We start from the raw sequence: 18904 nt of genomic DNA on the forward strand, positions 1-18904 counted from the left end.
GCAAAAACATAATATAACAGCATTCCTAATTAGAATTATGAATAATTATATAATGTCATGTTATATTCTTCTACTAAAAAGTTTACAGCTATTTAAACACTTACCCTCATCATTTTCAGATTTCGGCCAAAGAACTTCTTTTTGGTCACTCAGCTTCAGTGACGTGTTTGGCGAGAGCGAGAGACTTCTCTAAACAGCCCTTCATAGTTAGTGCTGCTGAAAATGGGTAGGTAAGGTGTGTGGAACTGTGCACCCTTTTCTGTTCCTTCTCCCTTTTTAAAAACTCTGATGGGATACAGAATTCTAGGGCTGAAGGAAACGTTAGTGATTAACATATTCCTTTTACATATAGGAAAAGTTAGATCTTGAATGGTTGAATAACTTGTGTGACAGTCCCAAGGAAAGTAATCAGTACTATGACTCTCAATCTTTAAACATCCCAACGTGTATCAGGCCTTGTGGTTGCCTCATTGTGTAAAGGATGTTGGCAAATGCCGCCTACTATAGAACTGAAAATGGAAAAGTCTGGGCGCTTGTCTTTTTTCATGTAGTAACTCACTTTGAGCTATTAAGCAAATCCATGCAAGCCTTCATAGTTTTGTGAAACAATTCAGCAGTTATGATCTTTATGTTGTACACTTGTCTGATATCATTTTAAAACAGAGGAGAGGACTCACTTACAATTGGGACGTGGGAGTGAGAAGGAGAAGGAACATAGTGATCTGGGTGCAGTTTCTTGGAAGGAGGTTTGTTCCAATGAAACAGGACTTAGCTGTAGGAAAAAGCCCCACTGATGGAAGAGCTACTGTGAACTACTCTGCTGATGAGATGTTTGCCAAACTACACTCAGGAATGCGGAATCCATTCAGCATGTGTTTGCGAATGAGGGATTGGGTTGCTGGTTGAAACAAGAGAATCTCCTCCTTTTTTGTTTTTAACCCAAGGAGAAATTATATGGCTTAGAATTCTGAGACCCAAAAGAAGAATGAGGAATCAAGTGTCCAACTTTTAAAAATGGAATAGTTTAACAAAATGGCTAGTGGTACAGACGTCAAAGAGATACCTATTCTCATAGCTTATAGCAAAGACATAATTGTTATACTTAGAGAGATTGAACTTTGGAGGAAGCGAAAATGAAATGTCCTAGTACATTCTTTTTAAACAACTGCTTAGCTTTCGTACACTAGGGCTGCCTCGAAGCCTGCTACATAGGCTGAGATATTTATTCCCAATCTAGAGAATTTGGGGGATGGTTAGTTCTTCTGAGACTACTTGCACCGTTGATAAAATTAATAGCTGAGTGAGAAATAGATCTGAAAAGTATAACTGAGTTCTACCTTGAGGTTTTTGTCCGTAGTGGTCTAGCTCCAAAAAAGAAACTAGGGGTTAATGGACATATTCTTGATGATAGATGAATTCAGCTGTATAATTCCTATAAATATGATTGTTAAAGAGCCAAGGAGTCTGATTGGTCTTCCTTTTCCAAGATGATTTGAATTTTCTTTGGGGTCTGACACCTTGCATCTATGAGATTCTCCTTAGGCAGTACCTACACTTTAGCTACTGCATACTTAGCAAATCCTAATTCAAACTGCTGAAACTTGTTAAAATTACTAGGCTCGACCTATTACTTCCTAAGTAACAATGATATATATATATTTTTTAGCTTTTAAAAGTCCCAGGAAGTGACCGTTGGCTTAGCATTTCTGCTTCCAACGTTATCAGATTCATGCTGATCATGACTTGCTTCCTGACTTAGTTTTTCATTTTTTTCACTTAGTATTACTTCATCTATAGGCAAAAATCCTAATATTCAGGAACCCAGTGAATTCCAGGATAAATGAAAGGAAATAAACACCTGGAACCTGATGTTGAAATGATGGAATGCCGAAGAAAAAGAGAAGAGCCTGAAAGTAGGCGATGAGAAAAAGCAGATTACTTTTAAAGGAAAGTTAATTAAACTGAGAGCTGACTTCTTAACAGTAAAATGAGAATTAGATAGCAGTGAAATATCTTTTAAAAGTTGAGAGAAAATATCTATCAACTTAGAGTTATATCTCTAGCAAAACATCTTCAAAAAATTAGGGCAAAACAGTAACATTTAAGACAAATACTGAGAGTGTTCACTGCCAACAGACCCTCTGTAAATAATGAAATTCGAAATTATGTTTTTCAGTAAGAATAATGATTTCAGAAGGAAGATCTGATGGAAGAAGGAATATTGAACAAAACCCAGCAAAGTTTTAGAAAATTTAAATAAGCACAGATTATATTACAATATTGTTTATATGTCGCTCCCATCCACCTCCCCCCCACATACACAAAATCCTAATCAACAACTGCATATCATAAGCGTAGCGATCAGACTCCGTGTGTTCTGGTGTTCTAGAGGTGGGTAAAGATGGTGATTAACCTTAGAATTTAAGCTAGATATACATGCTGACATTTCCAGGGTAGCTGCTAAGAGAACAGACAAAAGAAATAAAAATGAAAGAAACAGAATATATAACTTCCAATTTAAAAAAAGAAAAAGAATGTTGTTTAATCCAAAGGGGACAACAATAAATGAGATAAATAGCACAAAATAAGGTAATTGAAATAAATCTGGATAAACCAGTAATCTCAATTAAGTAAAGGGACTAAGTCCATCAGATAAATTACAAAGATTGTCAGACAATTTAAAAAACAAAAACAGCATAAGGATATATAAAAATTAAAAGTAAATGGATGGAAAGAGATTTATCGGGCAAATACTAATGAAATTAATGTTAATATAGCCATTTTAGTATTATATTAATAAATATATATAGTTAATCAAACCTTAAGGCAAAAAAGGCTTGACATTGATAAAGAGAGTTATTACTATTAATAAAATTTCCAACTACCAGCAAGAGATGATACTAGAGAGATAGGCAGGCAGGCACCCAGCCTTACAGTCTTCTAGGATAGTGTTCACCAAACCTAAGCCTGCATCAGGACCACTTTCAGAGCTTGTTTAAATACAGATTTCTCGGCCCCATTCCCGGAGATACAGGTTTAGTAGGTCTGGGCTGAGGTTCAAGAACTTGCATTTCTAACATGTTCCTGGAGAGTGCTATGCTGCTGGTTTAGAGGAAAATATTTGAAATAGTGGGTACCCCACATTTGCGGCAGTGAGAGAATGTGTGAGTTCAAGAATGACTTGGGAAACTCATTGGTGATGATACCATTCATTGAGAATGGGAACAAAGGAGGGAAGGCGTTATGCCTCATTTTAAGTACGAGGAGTGTGAAGTCCTGCAAGTCATCGAGGTGGAAACATCTAATTACTAGTTGTATGTGGAAATCTAGAGTCCAGTGAATAGGTCTGGACTTCCAACATCATATAGTTGGTGCCTGCAGTCATGGGAGTAGATGACTCATCAAGAGAGAGTGTGAAATATGAGAATGTAAGAAAGCCTAAGATACTAAGGAAAACCAACATTTAAGAAATAGGTATAAGAAGATGGGAGCTTGAGAATGCCAAAGAAAACCCAAAAGTGTAACTGAAGACAAAAGTGAGTTTGAAGAATGTAATGTACTTGTAATTCAAGATGGCAAACCAAGCATTCGTATGTATCTCCTTTCCCTCTAGATGCTTCATTAAAATTTGAGCAAAACGATAACAGTGTTATAAGCACACAAATATGAGAATAAGAATAGGGCCAAGAGAAAACAGTGTACTTTTGAGAGATGGAAAGTGGATGAAAGAGTAGTGACTGATTTATGTATCCATTGAATGAATTTTTATTGAAGCGCACAAGTGGGGATGTAGAGTTGAATAAGAAAGAAAGGCTCTTTCTCAAGGAGTTTTTAGTGGGACTATAATAATCTAATTTTATATGTTATGGATTTTTTCCTGTGTGATTTTCTTTTCATTGAAATTTAAAAATTAAGAATTTAAAAAATTTTGGAAATTGTTAAATTAATTTTTTATAATTGAAGGTGATTTAATCTATGTACAAAGTCGGGGAACAGTATTTGAAAAGAAAAAGAAGAATGTTCATTTTAATAGTTAATTTTCATGACTTCCTATTAGATACATAACTGAGCAGTTCCAGCTAAAATGCCAATGCTACTTTTGATATACAACGAATTTGCTTTTCTTTCTTTAATAGAATTGATTGGCAAGGAGTCAATTTTTACTATGTGATATTTTTGTATTTTTTTCCAGTTTAAGGTAGAAAATAAGATGATAAGCAAACAAACAGGGAAGGCATTAGAATCCAAGAGAGTTTAGAAACATTAGTATCACTGGGAGAGCTTTTATTGATGCCCAGGCTCCAACCTTAGAAACTGTGATTTAATTAGTCTGTCTTGATGTCTGGGTTGGGTCCCAGACATCAGTATTTTTAAAAACCTCCCTGATAAATCTAACGTAGAGCAAGAGTTTTAGAACCACTGGTTTAGAGATAGAGTTATCTAGAAACAGGTTAACTGACCAGGAGCTTTGCAAAACGCCACATGCCAGTACCCCAACACAGAGCCATGAAATTAGAATCTCTGAGGAGAAATTTTTATATATTCACAGGTGATTCTTGATGCACAGCTAGAGTTGAGAACCACACTGATAAACTCAGATTTTTTTGTAGAGCTAAAATTTTATTTTGATGGCTGCTTAAAGTTCCTTTTCTTTACATATATATATACACACACACACACATCCTTTGAGATATATTATTTCAATTTCTACCTTATTCCCAGTCTTATTTTTCACACACACACACACACACACACACACACACACACACACACTTTCCCCCTGTTTTACTAAGTTGCATGTCTTTTCAGATTACCTCAAATCCTTTTTGGCATACAGTTGGATATAAACAGAGAGAAATAAAATCACTATGAATATTTAGTTCTATATCTAGGACATGGTTTTGCAACCTCAGCACTAATGACATTGTGGACCACGGAAGAATTCTTTGTTGTGGGGGACCATCCTGTGCGTTGTAGGATGTTTAACAGCATCCCTGGCCTTTCCCCACTAGATGCCAGTATCGTGTTCCTAGTTGTGACAACTAAAAATGTCTCTAAACATTGTCAAATGTCCTCTGTGGGGCAAAATCAGCCTAGGTTGAGAACCATTGATTTAAAGATTGATTTCCAGTGTTTGGCTAAAAATAAACCCCAAAGCCTGCAAACACCAAATGCATATAGCGTTTACCGTTATTGGTCCGTGTCTTTTGCTTCTTAATAGCAGCTCTCCCTTAAAGCCAATAAAGCTTTCATTTTTCTTCCTTGGAAAATTTTGCTTATGTGTTGAAACTGTAAAAACTGAAGAATATTATCAAACAACTCTGAAACAGCCATTCTGGTTTTTGTGAACTGAAATCATACAGATTTAAACTGCCCTATACTGGATGTATTTGTAACTGTATTTCATAACTGTATCTATATCTTTGTAACATATATGTAACCAAGTCAGAGTTTTCTAAACAATGAGAACTTTCTAACAATTTAGTGGCAAGGATGGTTTCAGGATTTCAGGAGAAGCAAAGAAATAAAGCGTATCAATGACAGACCAAATGTGGCCTCTTGGTGGCACTGTTTATTTTTACAAAAATGATACCTGAGCTCCAGAAGATGCAACACTTGATGTATTATGCTTTTCAGAATATGTAGTTTAAGTTCAATAAAATAAATCATTTTCAAGAAGATGCAGTTTCCATAGAAAGATTGTTGTACTGTCACTCTCCCAGGCTGTGATAGCTGCATCCCCACAATTTGTTGTAGGTCAGGTTGGCACTCAAGTAAGGTTTGTAGGCTGGTGGCAGGGTGTAATTACCAAAACAAAAAGACATAGATACAGCATGTCATCCCTGCTAATGACCACAACATTTTCTTGCCCAGTAATCTGTAACAAAAAGCCACATAAACGATCAGCCTGCATTTAAGTGCAGCACTAAAGAAAAACTTGGTGGCACAAAAATTATTCCAGCCAATTGAGTGGAAATGACAGAGAATAATACAAAGTTATCTCTGCTAGGGAGATGTGTGTTTGGAATGTCACCAATGGACAGTGCGTGGAGAAGGCCACACTTCCTTACAGGCACACTGCAATCTGTGTAAGTATGTTCACTTCCTTGAGAACATCTCCAGATTCTACAGCTCCTTCAGAGCATTTGCTAAGCACACATTTAAAGACATGTCTTTAGAGGGATTATTTTCTTGAATTTTTTTTTTTTTTGTCATTAGAATAGAATACTGTCAGTTATCATCTGTTATTTTTGGCATTTTTCCTTCCCCAAAGTAACTATTCAACCAATTTTTTTCCTTATTCTTTCTCTTATTTCTGTATCTTTCTAACATAGACAAATTTGAAAAACAATTTCCTTATTTTTCCTTAGTTACACTCACAAAACACACGCACACAGTGACACACACGTGAAACGATTCCATTTTATTGACATACAGTTTTATAAAGCAAAAAAGTTTTGTTTTTTTTTTTTTTTGCTTCCAGTTTAAACCTTTTTTGGATGGATAGGTTCTGAATTTCTTATTTATGAAAACAGAGCAAGAGGCACAGCCTTAATCTTTATCATAACTTCCCAATATTTAAAAGAGATTCTGGCTTTTGGTATGTGGACTCCAAGCATATGTAAGGTATGAGTCCATGGTACTGACACTGCTTTTTATATTGTGTGCATTGCTTTTAGCATTGATGACTTGCATTGAAACATTCATGAACTCCTTTCTGGGATCAAAACCTGAATAGCGAGAGAGCTTGTCAAGGGTATATTATATTACTCAAACTTTCATAAAAGCCATTCTCAAAATTCATTTGGCACAAAAATTCCTCAAATGCTTTTCAAACACTTTTATTTCTTCTTAAGATGTAGCAGTGTTGCTAGGGTAAGAAGCCTGGCTTTTGTTGTTTAGTTCTACATAGCATTCCAGAATTAATATAATTGTGAGCTTTCCATGAATTGGAATAAGATTAGTTCTTCCCAAAAGATCCCCCTTCTCCAGAAAAATGACGAAATGCAAGTCAGATAAACGGCAAAATTAACACTTCAGAAGTGTAGAATAATTGAACTAAAAGAAATTTTAGTTGTTATTTAGCCTAATACCTTAGTTGAATAGATGATAAAATTAAAAGCCAGAGAAGTCTTCACCGCAGCCAAAATTACGTTAATTGCTAGTGATAATTAAACTTTTGCTTTGAATTCAATTTGCATAGTATTACCACTGCTCATTCCGGATGATAGGAGAAGGCTGGCTTCTGTGTTGTGGAGAATATCAAGATGTTCTTATAATTGATGCCAAAAGTTTGGTTATTATTCACACTTTCACATCATCTCAGTCTCTGGATTGGATCAACTGCATGTGCATTGTTCACTCCATGAGAATTCAAGGTAAGAGTTAGGTATTATCTAACACTAGGGATTGCGTATAAAAATATCACCTTTGAATTATTTGTTAAATTACTGGGCAAGAGTTCAGAATGCTTCTTTATGTTTACCTACTGGTAGGGATAGCTCTCTAAGCCAGATCAAGAAAAACTGAGAACATCCATCCCAGTGGTTCAAATCACTGGAAAGTCAGCAAGAGGTCATGAGGAAGTGGAAAGAGGAGACACTGTGTTTCCATGACCCAGTTCTGCTTTGATACATTTTAAGAGTGACAAGCAGGCGTTTGTTGTGGATTAACAGGACTCTTGGATTTGCCCTGCTGTATCTTCTGGATGTAGTGATGAAGAGAATTCAGTTCCTGTAATGAGGGAAGGCTGGCTCCTTACTTATTTCTGAAATAGGAAGGTGTAATTAGTATTGCCAGCGTGATGGTTTGCAATGTGGTTCTCCTTTTAGTGGTGCTCTCCTTTTACATGGGAGTCACTTTGAAATTGCAAAACAAATTTAGAATGTGATCTAAAATGTTTACTTTTTTAATTCAAAAAACGAGCTGAGTATTTTCTACCTACATGCCCTGCATAATCCTTAAATGACTATGAAATGATCTTTAGAGCAACCACAGTTATAACAGTGGTCAGCTTATATATGACCTTTGTTGTTTTTACAGAAGATTCTCTCTTGGTAGTGTCAGTAGCTGGTGAGCTCAAAGTATGGGATCTCTCTTCATCTATCAACAGCATTCAGGTTGGCTTGTGAAACTATCCTTTATTCTCCAATTTCAAGCATATGTATTGATATTTTTTAAATTATAAGAGTGTTACATTCTCATTGTTAAAAGTCCAAATAATGTATAAGTATATAAGTTTTACATCCATGTACTTTTTCCTTATCTCTGTTCCAAGTAGTGAGCATTGGTAACAATTGCATGGTATGTTTCCAACCTTTTCTCTCTATGTATACAAATGTTTTTATCTACACGCACATGCGCGCGTGCACACACACACAAACATTGATTATATTTTAATTAAAAAAATCCATCGTGGAATATTTCCCTGTCCCTTACAGCAGAAGACTCCATTTCTTCTGGCTCTTTGTGAGCTGTGGCAATGGGGGTAACATACACTGGGAGTCCAGTATGGTCACCTGCTGCCTGGCATCAGGCTACAAGTCGAAGTGATGGACAAAAGAACAGTCATGGAATTTGTGCGGTTGACAGAACTGTTTCAACTGCCCCATACTCTGGACTATCCTTCAGAATTTCTTGGTTGGGAAAACCTGGGAATTGTGTTGGCATACTGAGCCCAAAAAACACACACCCAGCGTTATCAGAAACTTATTGAGAACATAGTATTCCAGGTGTTCTGTGCTGGCTACGCTTCTGTCTTTTCAAAACATTTTGTTTGTTTTTCTATTTTAGCAATTAAGATACTGCAAGGGTTTTTTAAAAGATTATTTTACTTTTTTTTTGTTTTATCTTTCTGCCATATCTGAAAGTCAGTAACTTATTCATATCTTTATATTCTCAGTATCCTGCAGCAAATTTCCTGACAGAATGTTTGTTGAATGATTGTATATAATGAATTCTTGAATTCAAGTGGGTTTCCTTTTCATGGTTTCTTTTACAAAGTAACTTCCTTAGTTCAGAAAACTCAAAAGGAAAATTGGGTGCTTTTTTATAGTAACAGTGTGATCTACTTCAGGCTTAGAGGGGAGGAGTCTTCTCATACAGTTTTATATAAATTAACTAGAACTAGTACTAAAATGTTTTTATTCCTTTTGAAGGAAAAGCAAGATGTTTATGAAAAGGAATCCAAATTTCTTAATTCCCTGAACTGCCGGACAATACGATTTTGCACGTATACAGAGAGACTTCTACTGGTGGTATTTTCTAAATGTTGGAAGGTATTATAAAATAACATAATAAGTACCAGTGATACACAAATGTAATTTGATTTTTATCTTGTTCAGTGCAACAATTGTAAGAATATGTTTTAAATATGATACAAACTTTTTATAATATTATTACCGCAGCAGGAAATTACTTGTCTTTTATGACTGACTTTTATCAGTTTTCCTCTCACTACACTGGGTAATTTTGCTTCCCAGGATATTGTATATATAAAGTATACCCTAATTTTATTAATAACAAACTATTATAATAGTGAGCATTTGTCTCAGATTATTTTAAAGAGTTGATGCCTGCACTTTATAGTTAAAAAGAAAACTAATACTTTTTACCTACATACATTGGTCTTATTTTTATACTTTTTTTCTTTTTCTGCTTTGTCACTACATTTGTTTTCAGGGACTATATACATTCTTTTCTTGTGAATATATTCACTGACATCTCCAAGAAGAAAGGAAAGCTAAGTTACTATCATTTGATAGCATCCTTTTTTTCTCTGATGTTTCATATACTTGGCTCAGTTAACAAAACTATATTGTCTTACTTAAAGGCTTATAATATATTTTTGAACTAAACTGTAAAGTAGATGGTTCAACATGTACTTTAGAATTTCTACTGTATCAACTTCTTTTGTGTGTAATAAATTTTTCAAATGTTCAGGTATGACTCTCCATATGGAAAGAATAAAATTGCATAGAAAATTTGGGATTTTTGGTCTCTGTGCTTAATGGGCACATTCTGGAATGATACTGTCAGATAGTTTGTCCACTGAAACCTACCTAGGATAAATGTGAAAAAATAAGTACTAGTGAAATATTATCTTGGTCCATGAGTATAGTGTGGCCTGTTATGATACTTAATACTTCATATTAATAATTAATATGTTGTTGCATTAACACTGTTATCTAAATAGTCTTGATAAGCATAATTTGTCTTTCTCCTTGGTAGATTAGATTGGAAGCTTCTGTTAATGGGCATCATTCCTTCTGTGTTTTAGGTTTACGATTATTGTGATTTTTCTCTTCTTTGGACTGAAGTTAGCGGGAGCGGGCAGTTCTTTGCTGGTGGAGAGGTGCTTGCTGCTCACAGAATCATCATCTGGACAGAAGATGGTCACAGTTATATCTATCAGCTGCTGAACAGGTGGGCTCAGATGGGAGCGGCACACAAAACATTCAGGTAGAAAATGAACTTTGGGAGGTTTATTATGGAAAAATCCCCACATGCTGCCCATGATCAAAAACCAGAACAAAACAACTTTGGCACTAGAAGATTTACTCTGGGCTTGGTAGGCTTCAGCCTTTGTATAAAACAGCAGGGGACGAAGGAATGAGATTAACCATGTATAACTTGTACAGCTGGTGCTGGGTTTTCAAAAAGTCACTTGTAATTATTAACCCAACAATTTCTAACTAGAGTTTAGAAACTTGAATGGTACCATCCGGCTTTTGAAAGTGGGAGGGGAAAACACGAATAAAGAACCCCAAAGTTCTAAACTTTGCTTTTTATTTTTCACTATGCAGTGGGCTTTCAAAAAGCATATACCCTGCTGATGGAAGAGTGCTTAAAGAGACCATTTATCCTCATTTACTGTGCTCTACTTCTGTGCAGGAAAATAAGGTAATGCAAGAAAAGAATGACTGCCTCAAAGCTGGTTTCACTCCACTTCTCAGATAAGTGTTGCTTTGTCTGTAACAGAGTCTGGCTTGAAAAAATTGAATTGAAGAATCACATCAAGTTGTTAATGAGAAAATTAAATCTAATTGTTAATGGCTACTGAAGAAAACTTGGCCTTTAGAAAAGCTATTTTTTAAGTCTGCTTAACTAAACAATACATATTTATTATGGAATAATTATAAATGATAAAAAAGGGAGAATTAAAATTTCTAATTTTACCGCCATAAATATTCACTATGAATATTTTTATTTTTCATATTTACTTATTTTAATTGGAAAATGTTCAAATATTTGAAAGGTTGTAAGAATAGTACAATGACCAGTCATATACCCTTTACCTAGATTCACCAATTGTCAACATTTGCCGTATTTATTTCCTCTCCCTCTCTCATTCTCTCTTTCTCTCTTCTCTCTCTCCCCCACCATATATATATATATACATACACATTTTTTCCACTGACCTTTCTAATAGGTAATTTGATACAAAGTTATTAACATTTTGATGTATCTACTTCAATTTTTAAACTTTATCAAATGGCTTATATCCTGCTTTTTTTTATTCTTAAGGAAGCTGTATATTGAGATCATTTTCACATGCATTTAGCTATTCTTCTGAATAAATGTTCTTGTTAAAACAAATATAATTATGATTCCTGGCAGAGAGTTGAGGATGTAATTGTGGGTTTTCACTTGACTGAGTTATATCTTTGACACTCTATGAAGCCTGAAAATTTAAGCAGTTAGTTTACTTTAGTGTCAATGAAAGTGGTTTTTTTTTTTACCTATTGGACTTAGTCATCAGTTAATTATCCAAAAAGGTATTTCATGGAGAATGGAGGAGTTTTGAATTATTGATGTGTCAAACAACGAAGCATGTTACTTTTTACAGTGATGGTTTGCTTAATTAGACAGCATAGCTGCTGCAAATCATATGGTTCAGTATCATCTCTTTAACATATCTGTGAGGTTTTGTTGCAAAAACTTGATTAAGACTGTCAGCCAAAAATTGGAACTTCAAGTGCCACTAGGGCATAGGCAAACTTTAGAGTTATGGTGTGGAACACTATTTCTAAAGTCATTCGTGGGTTGCAATAGAGCCTTGTTTCACTGTTGATCACAAAAGCTTTCTTGTGGCTTACTCAGAAAGGCATTTTAAGTTATTTTTTAAAGGACTTTCCCTTTTTTTCCTTTTTAGCTCCCGAATGCATTTTTACAAAGCACAGTTTGCCCTAAATCTAGATATAAGAAATATCCTTTAGGAGCTTCTAGTCTACTGCAAATATCAACGCTATACATAACTATGAGGAAAAAGAACAGCGATTACAAATTAACTTAAAAAAATACTAATCTTATGGGAAGCCACCTTGCTTTGTGTCTCAAAAGGTGAAAGCATAGATTTGTGAGTCTTCTGTCGATGTATAATTCTTGTTTAGACAACCACAGTTGTTTCTGTATCTTAAAAGTGGGAAGTACTTGGAAACCAGTGAAAATGAATAGAATAATCTGAAACAAAAAGAAGCTGGTCTACTCATCTGTAGACCTTTGCTTGCCCTTTATCCGGCCAAGAAACTAAATTCAGACGTTGTTCTCCCTATTCAAAACATCACCAAGGGCTTCCCTGGTGGCGCAGTGGTTGAGAATCTGCCTGTCAATGAAGCGGACACGGGTTCGAGCCCTGGTCTGGGAAGATCCCACATGCCACGGAGCAAATGGACCCGTGAGCCACAACTACTGAGCCTGCGCGTCTGGAGCCTGTGCTCCGCAACAAGAGAGGCCGTGATAGTGAGAGGCCCGCGCACCGCGATGAAGAGTGGCCCCCGCTCGCCGCAACAAGAGAAAGCCCTTGCACAGAAACGAAGACCCAACACAGTTAAAAATAAATAAATAAATTAAAAAAAAAAATCACCAATATTCACTAAATATAAGACTTCTTATTGTTTCGTGCAGTTACAGGGTAATGAAAGCATTTTCATGGCGTAGGGAGGTGAGTTTGATAGATACAATGACCTTAGAGAAGCATGCTCTGTAAACATGTTTTTTGGAGTGATGCCATAGAATTAAATCCCAGTGTGTGACAGTAACATGTTCTCATGTGATGCTAGGAACTTACCTGCTGATGGAGTTGTAGTAGCAAAAATGGGGACTCCTCCTTCATTCCAACAGCTTTAGGAAAGTCTCCCTAGCTTGAAGTCATGGCTGATGATCACTGAAACTTGTGGTAGGGGTCCTGGCTGCTGAGGCGAGGAACTGGGCTTCCCAGGGTCTTAGCTGTGGAGTAAGATTGCAGTGTTGAGGTGGGAGTAGATGGCATAGAAACAGCCTGAGGATTGCAGATAAGGAATTCGGATGCATGAACTAAGAGTAACGACAATGACGATGATGATTGGTAACTTTTTTTTTTCAGTCCTTATTATTGTTAAACATACGCACTGCCTTATTTACATGAGTTTCCACCATGACCCCATTTTGAAACTGATGTTCAGGAAGGTTAATTCCCAGGATTTGAACCTAGGCAGTTTGGCCCCAGAGTCTGGGAATGGACTTTGGAGTGAATTTCTCATTTGTTTTGAGAATGGATAATAAGAATCGTTACTGCTTATTGAGTATGTCCCAAATGCCTGGCACCATACTAAGCACATTACCTTTATCAACTCATTAATCCTGACAGTAATCCCATATAGTAGGTGCTTTTATTTATTAGCCTTCTTTCACAGTTAGAGAAAATGAGATATAGAGAGGTTAAGTAAATTGCCTAAATCAAGTAATTGGCTCTTTTAATAAAGTTAGTATGTGCTAAAACCAGGATTTGAATCCAGGCAGTTAGCACAAGATAATTCACTGTTTTGTTTTGTTTTCTTTTTTTAGAGTCTTTTTTTTTTAACATCATTATTAGAGTATAATTGCTTTACAATGTTGTGTCAGTTTCTGCTGTATAACAAAGTGAATCAGCTATATGTATACATATATGCCAATATCCCCTCCCTCTTGCATCTCCCTCCCACCCTCCCTATCCCACCCCTCTAGGTGGTCACAAAGCACCAAGCTGATCTCCCTGTGCTATGCAGCTGTTTCCCACTAGCTATCTATTTTACATTTGGTAGTGTATATATGTCAATGCTACTCTCTCACTTCGTCCCAGCTTATCCTTCCCCCTCCCTGTGTCCTCAAGTCCATTCTCTACGTCTGCGTCTTTATTCCTGTCCTGCTTCTAGGTTCATCAGAACCATTTTTTCTTTTTTTTTAGATTTCATATATATGTATTAGCATATGGTATTTTTCTCTTTCTGACTTACTTCACTCTGTATGACAGACTCTAGGTCCATCCACCTCACTATAAATAACTCAATTTCATTTCTTTTTATGGATGAGTAATATTCCATTGTATATATGTGCCACATCTTCTTTATCCATTCATCTGTCAATGGACGCTGAGGTTGCTTCCATGTCCTGGCTATTGTAAATAGTGCTATGAACATCGGGGTGCATGTGTCTTTTTGAATTACGGTTTTCTCAGGGTATATGCCCAGTAGTGGGATTGCTGGGTCATATGGTAGTTCTATTTTTAGTTTTTTAAGGAACCTCCATACTGTTCTCCATAGTTGCTGTACCAATTTACATTCCCACCAACGGAGCAAGAGGGTTCCCTTTTCTCCACACCTCCTCCAGCATTTATTGTTTGTAGATATTTTGATGATGGCCATTCTGACTGGTGTGAGGTGATACCTCATTGTAGTTTTGATTTGCATTTCTTTAATGATTAGTGATGTTGAGTATCCTTTCACGTGTTTGTTGGCCATCTGTATATCTTCCTTGGAGAAATGTCTGTGTAGGTCTTCTGCCCATTTTTGGATTGGGTTGTTTGTTTTTTTTGATATTGAGCTGTATGTGCTGCTTATATATTTTGGAGATTAATCCTTTGTCAGTTTCTTCATTTGCAAATATTCTCTCCCATTCTGAGGGTTGTCTTTTCATCTTGTTTATGGTTTCCTTTGCTGTGCAAAAGCTTTTAAGTTTCATTAGGTCTTGAGAAAGAAAAACAGAACTGGAGGAATCAGGCTCCCTGACTTCAGACTGTACTACAAAGTTACAGTAATCAAGACAGTATGGTACTGGCACAAAAACAGAAATATAGATCAATGGAACAGGATAGAAAGCCCAGAGATAAACCCACGCACATATGGTCACCTTATCTTTGATAAAGGAGGCAAGAATATACAGTGGAGAAAAGGCAGTCTCTTCAATAAGTGGTGCTGGGAACACTGGACAGCTACATGTAAAAGAATAAAATTGGAACACTCCCTAACACCATACACAAAAATAAACCTAAAATGGATTAAAGACTTAAATGTAAGACCAGACACTATCAAACTCTTAGAGGAAAACATAGGCAGCACACTCTTTGACATAAATCACAGCAAGATCCTTTTTGACCCACGCCCTAGAGAAATGGAAATAAAAACAAAAATAAACAAATGGGACCTAATGAAACTTAATTCACTGTTAATGACTATTTTAATACCTCTTGGAAGATGGGTACTTCTTGTGATGGGTACTGGGTACTGTGACGAAAAATCAGAATCACATGATAAGGGGCTTTGAGGCAGTTTTCATGTGAACTAGAGAGGAAACTACTGGAAAGGAGGAGGATTGAGGTGTCAAGGAGTGGGTGTGAGCAAGTGAGGAATGGTAGTACAGAATTGAGTGTAGAGGGAGTAACAGCGTCTGGGGAGCATTGGCTGTAGGGGCAGCACATTTTGCTGGGAGGGAGGAGATGTGCTGCGACCAACTTCAGTAACCACCCAGCCTCTCTGGAGCGTCATTCTCATATCAAAATCATGAGAGAGTTGGGCTACTCAATTTTAAGGTTCCCAAAGGTTGAGAGAGTTTGAGAAGCCAATCTAACCAAGTTTTATTGTACCATTTCTAACACCTACAAAAATGGTGGCCTTGAGAAGTATAAGACCCCAAAGTGCCTTCTGAATCTTTAAAAAAAAAATTATTCAGAGAACTCACTTCACTGGAACTGTTTTTCTTCAATGCTCTCATTTCTTGGGACTATAGAGGATTACATATCTTGGTCTTGAATTAGTTTCTTCTTCTCTCGTCTTAATTTCCTTATCTCTATAACAGAAATAATAATAATGTTTATTTACTATGTAGTTTTGTTGTAAGGATTAAATGTAGCAATATTTGGGCCCTTAATATTCTCTAGAGATACATTATAGAATTTTTCCACTAAAATAACTAAGTCTGGACCTTCAAACATGTGTTTTCTGACTAGAAACTATCACTTCCTTAGACTTCTTTAATTCTAGCACCAGCAGTTGGCTTTCTTTTCAGGGTGCCTTTTATTTGTACATCAAAAGAGGTTTTGTTTTTGTTTTTCTAATCACTTAATCATTTTGATCCCTTGTGTGTAATCTCTATATACAGGTCTGCCCAAAGAACCTCTACACTGCACTGAGGTACTAGGGAGATTCTGGACCCATTCACTAGAGAAAGTGTATCTTTAAGAGCTCTGGTACCCAATATTCATACTGTGCCTCAACAAAACTATATCTTTATATATATAAATATATTTATGTTAATTATAACTTATGCATTTATTTTTACTAGTATATATCTATCTATATAAGTTATGAATTCATTTTTCTTTGTGTCCTTTTGGGAAGTTTGAAATCAAGTATGTTAAATCTGAAAAATGGTCAAAGGAAAGTAAAAAGCATAATAATACCACAAAATTACCACACAAATATTAGTTGTTGCTATTTTAACTGACAATTGGAACTGAAGGGATCATAAAGACATCAGACCTCCTCAGTGGACCGTAGAGCACTGTCATCAAGATGTGGGCTCTTGAGTCAGAATTACTGGACTCAAAAGCCCACTGCCATCTATGTCACCTTAGATAAATTAACCTCTTCCCTCTCAGATTATTCATCTGTAAAATGAAGACAATGATAATACCAACTTCACAGGATTATTGTGAGGACTACTTAACTGAATACAGGCAACGACCCTAACAGTATATGTAATACATACACTGAACATGTTCAATAAATGTTAGCTATTCTTATTAACTCTCTGAAATCTAGCTGATGACTTTGCTTCTTATTTCATAAAAACTTTTTTGTTTTGAGTAAGAGGACTATTTCACTTAATTTACTTGAAATTTTTTAAACAGTGGGAAATAAATGGAAATAATTTAGTTCATCTATGAAGTCTTGTTCCTTCATTTAAAAACAGTGGCTGCCATTATATATATAGATTATTTTTAAAGAGATTTTTTCTACATAAATGCTAACTTTTTTATTTGGACCAGAGCCTTCCCTTTGTTATGGGCTACATGAATGAAAGGAAAGAGCCTTTTTATAAGGTACTTTTCTCTGGAGAGGTCTCAGGAAGAATTACTTTGTGGCACATCCCTGATGTTCCTGTATCCAAGTTTGATGGTTCTCCTAAAGGTAAGACAATTTCTATTTCTAATCACATGTCTTCTGAGAACTACTTTATAATTAACTCAATGTTTTTTCTTTTAAGTTGAGTAATATGAGTCAATAAACAAGAAAAAGTTCTCATGTACCACTATGCATTAGATGCTAACATAAAAGTAGGTATAAACATGATGCTTATAGATCTTATACAACAGTGCAACAAGTATAATTCAAATTAACATCAACTTAACATGAATGATGTTTTATTGACTTGAAATGAATGTTGGCAATATGAATATAGGATAGACTGATAGACCATATTCATATTTTTGAATTCGTCATGTACATATCCTATACCCCTTTTCAACCAATTTCTCTATTCGAAAGAGTTTCTCCATTCTTTTCAGTTGACTTAAGTCTAAAATGAATGCACTAATACACATCTATTCTTCCGAGGCTCCTTGAGGGAGAAAGAATCAATAAAATAGCATTTGGAGTGAAAGCAATGGATGGCAGAAGAACTTTTCTGCCTATAGCATACTGTTAGGATGGCAAAAGAGTCTCTATGTTCCCCAAGGTATGGTGCCTTGATAATATTTTCTATATCTATGATGAATTTATAAACCAAATTTTCCCTTTTTGTGTGTTTTCCTTTTAGAGATACCAATAACTACCACCTGGACCCTTCAAGATAATTTTGATAAGCATCATACCATGTCACAAAGTATTATTGACTACTTCTTTGGGTTTAGAGATGAGAATGGAATTGCGGTTGTCACTTCATCAGAGTATGTTCCAAGTCTTGATAAACTAATATGTGGCTGTGAAGATGGGACAATTTTCATTACACAGGCTTTGAATGCTGCCAAAGCAGGACTTCTAGAAGGCGGTTCTTTACTAAAAGGTCATTGAATTTTATTTGACCCTATTTATTTAATTTACCTAAGCTTCAACTTTAATAAGCTATACTAAGAAGATTTCTGAAGCTTAAGAAAATTGCAGGCATTTGCTAATAAATTTGTGCATGTTTTAATGTTAAAGTAAAACCCACATATAGGTTTTTTTTAAAGTCATACAGAAGGTTATACAATGAGAAATACATTTCTCTCCTTCTTTGATCTTCCAAGAAGATCACCAAAGTCAAGTACTAGTAAGTTTCTTTATACACTTTTTGAAATTTCCTATGCATATATAAGCATATAACAAAAGAGCAGTATACATTCTTTTAATTATATTATAAAAATAGAACCACATTCTACACACTTTACTAAAATGTCCTTAAATCTTAATAAAATATTTTGGAGCACATTCTTTATGACTTCATTTTAAATGATTAATAATGATTGAATTCTAATTTTAAAAATCTCCTATGATGGGTATTCAAGTTTTTTCTCATCTTTGGCTACTATAGACAACGCAGAATTAACTATCTTTGCACATATATGTAGGTATATGTATAGTATTAATTTTCCGGAGTAGAATTACTAGAGCAACCTTTATGTGTATTTTTA

The 18904-nt window shown here is 35.5% G+C and overlaps 1 protein-coding gene across 1 annotated transcript in view; it reads left to right on the top strand.

The window, feature by feature from the left end:
• The window catches only part of WDR72 (WD repeat domain 72), a 200938-nt gene that overhangs the window by 20012 nt on the left and 162022 nt on the right, over positions 1–18904 (top strand). The window contains exons 3-11 of the mRNA XM_036843803.1: positions 120–226; positions 6011–6089; positions 7205–7379; positions 8044–8120; positions 9159–9278; positions 10280–10425; positions 10806–10905; positions 17279–17423; positions 18052–18297. Of these exons, the coding sequence (XP_036699698.1) occupies positions 120–226; positions 6011–6089; positions 7205–7379; positions 8044–8120; positions 9159–9278; positions 10280–10425; positions 10806–10905; positions 17279–17423; positions 18052–18297 (1195 nt within the window). The remainder of the gene's footprint in view (positions 1–119; positions 227–6010; positions 6090–7204; positions 7380–8043; positions 8121–9158; positions 9279–10279; positions 10426–10805; positions 10906–17278; positions 17424–18051; positions 18298–18904) is intronic.

Source organism: Balaenoptera musculus, chromosome 2 (assembly GCF_009873245.2).
Source record: "Balaenoptera musculus isolate JJ_BM4_2016_0621 chromosome 2, mBalMus1.pri.v3, whole genome shotgun sequence".
NCBI classification, from domain to species: domain Eukaryota; kingdom Metazoa; phylum Chordata; class Mammalia; order Artiodactyla; family Balaenopteridae; genus Balaenoptera; species Balaenoptera musculus.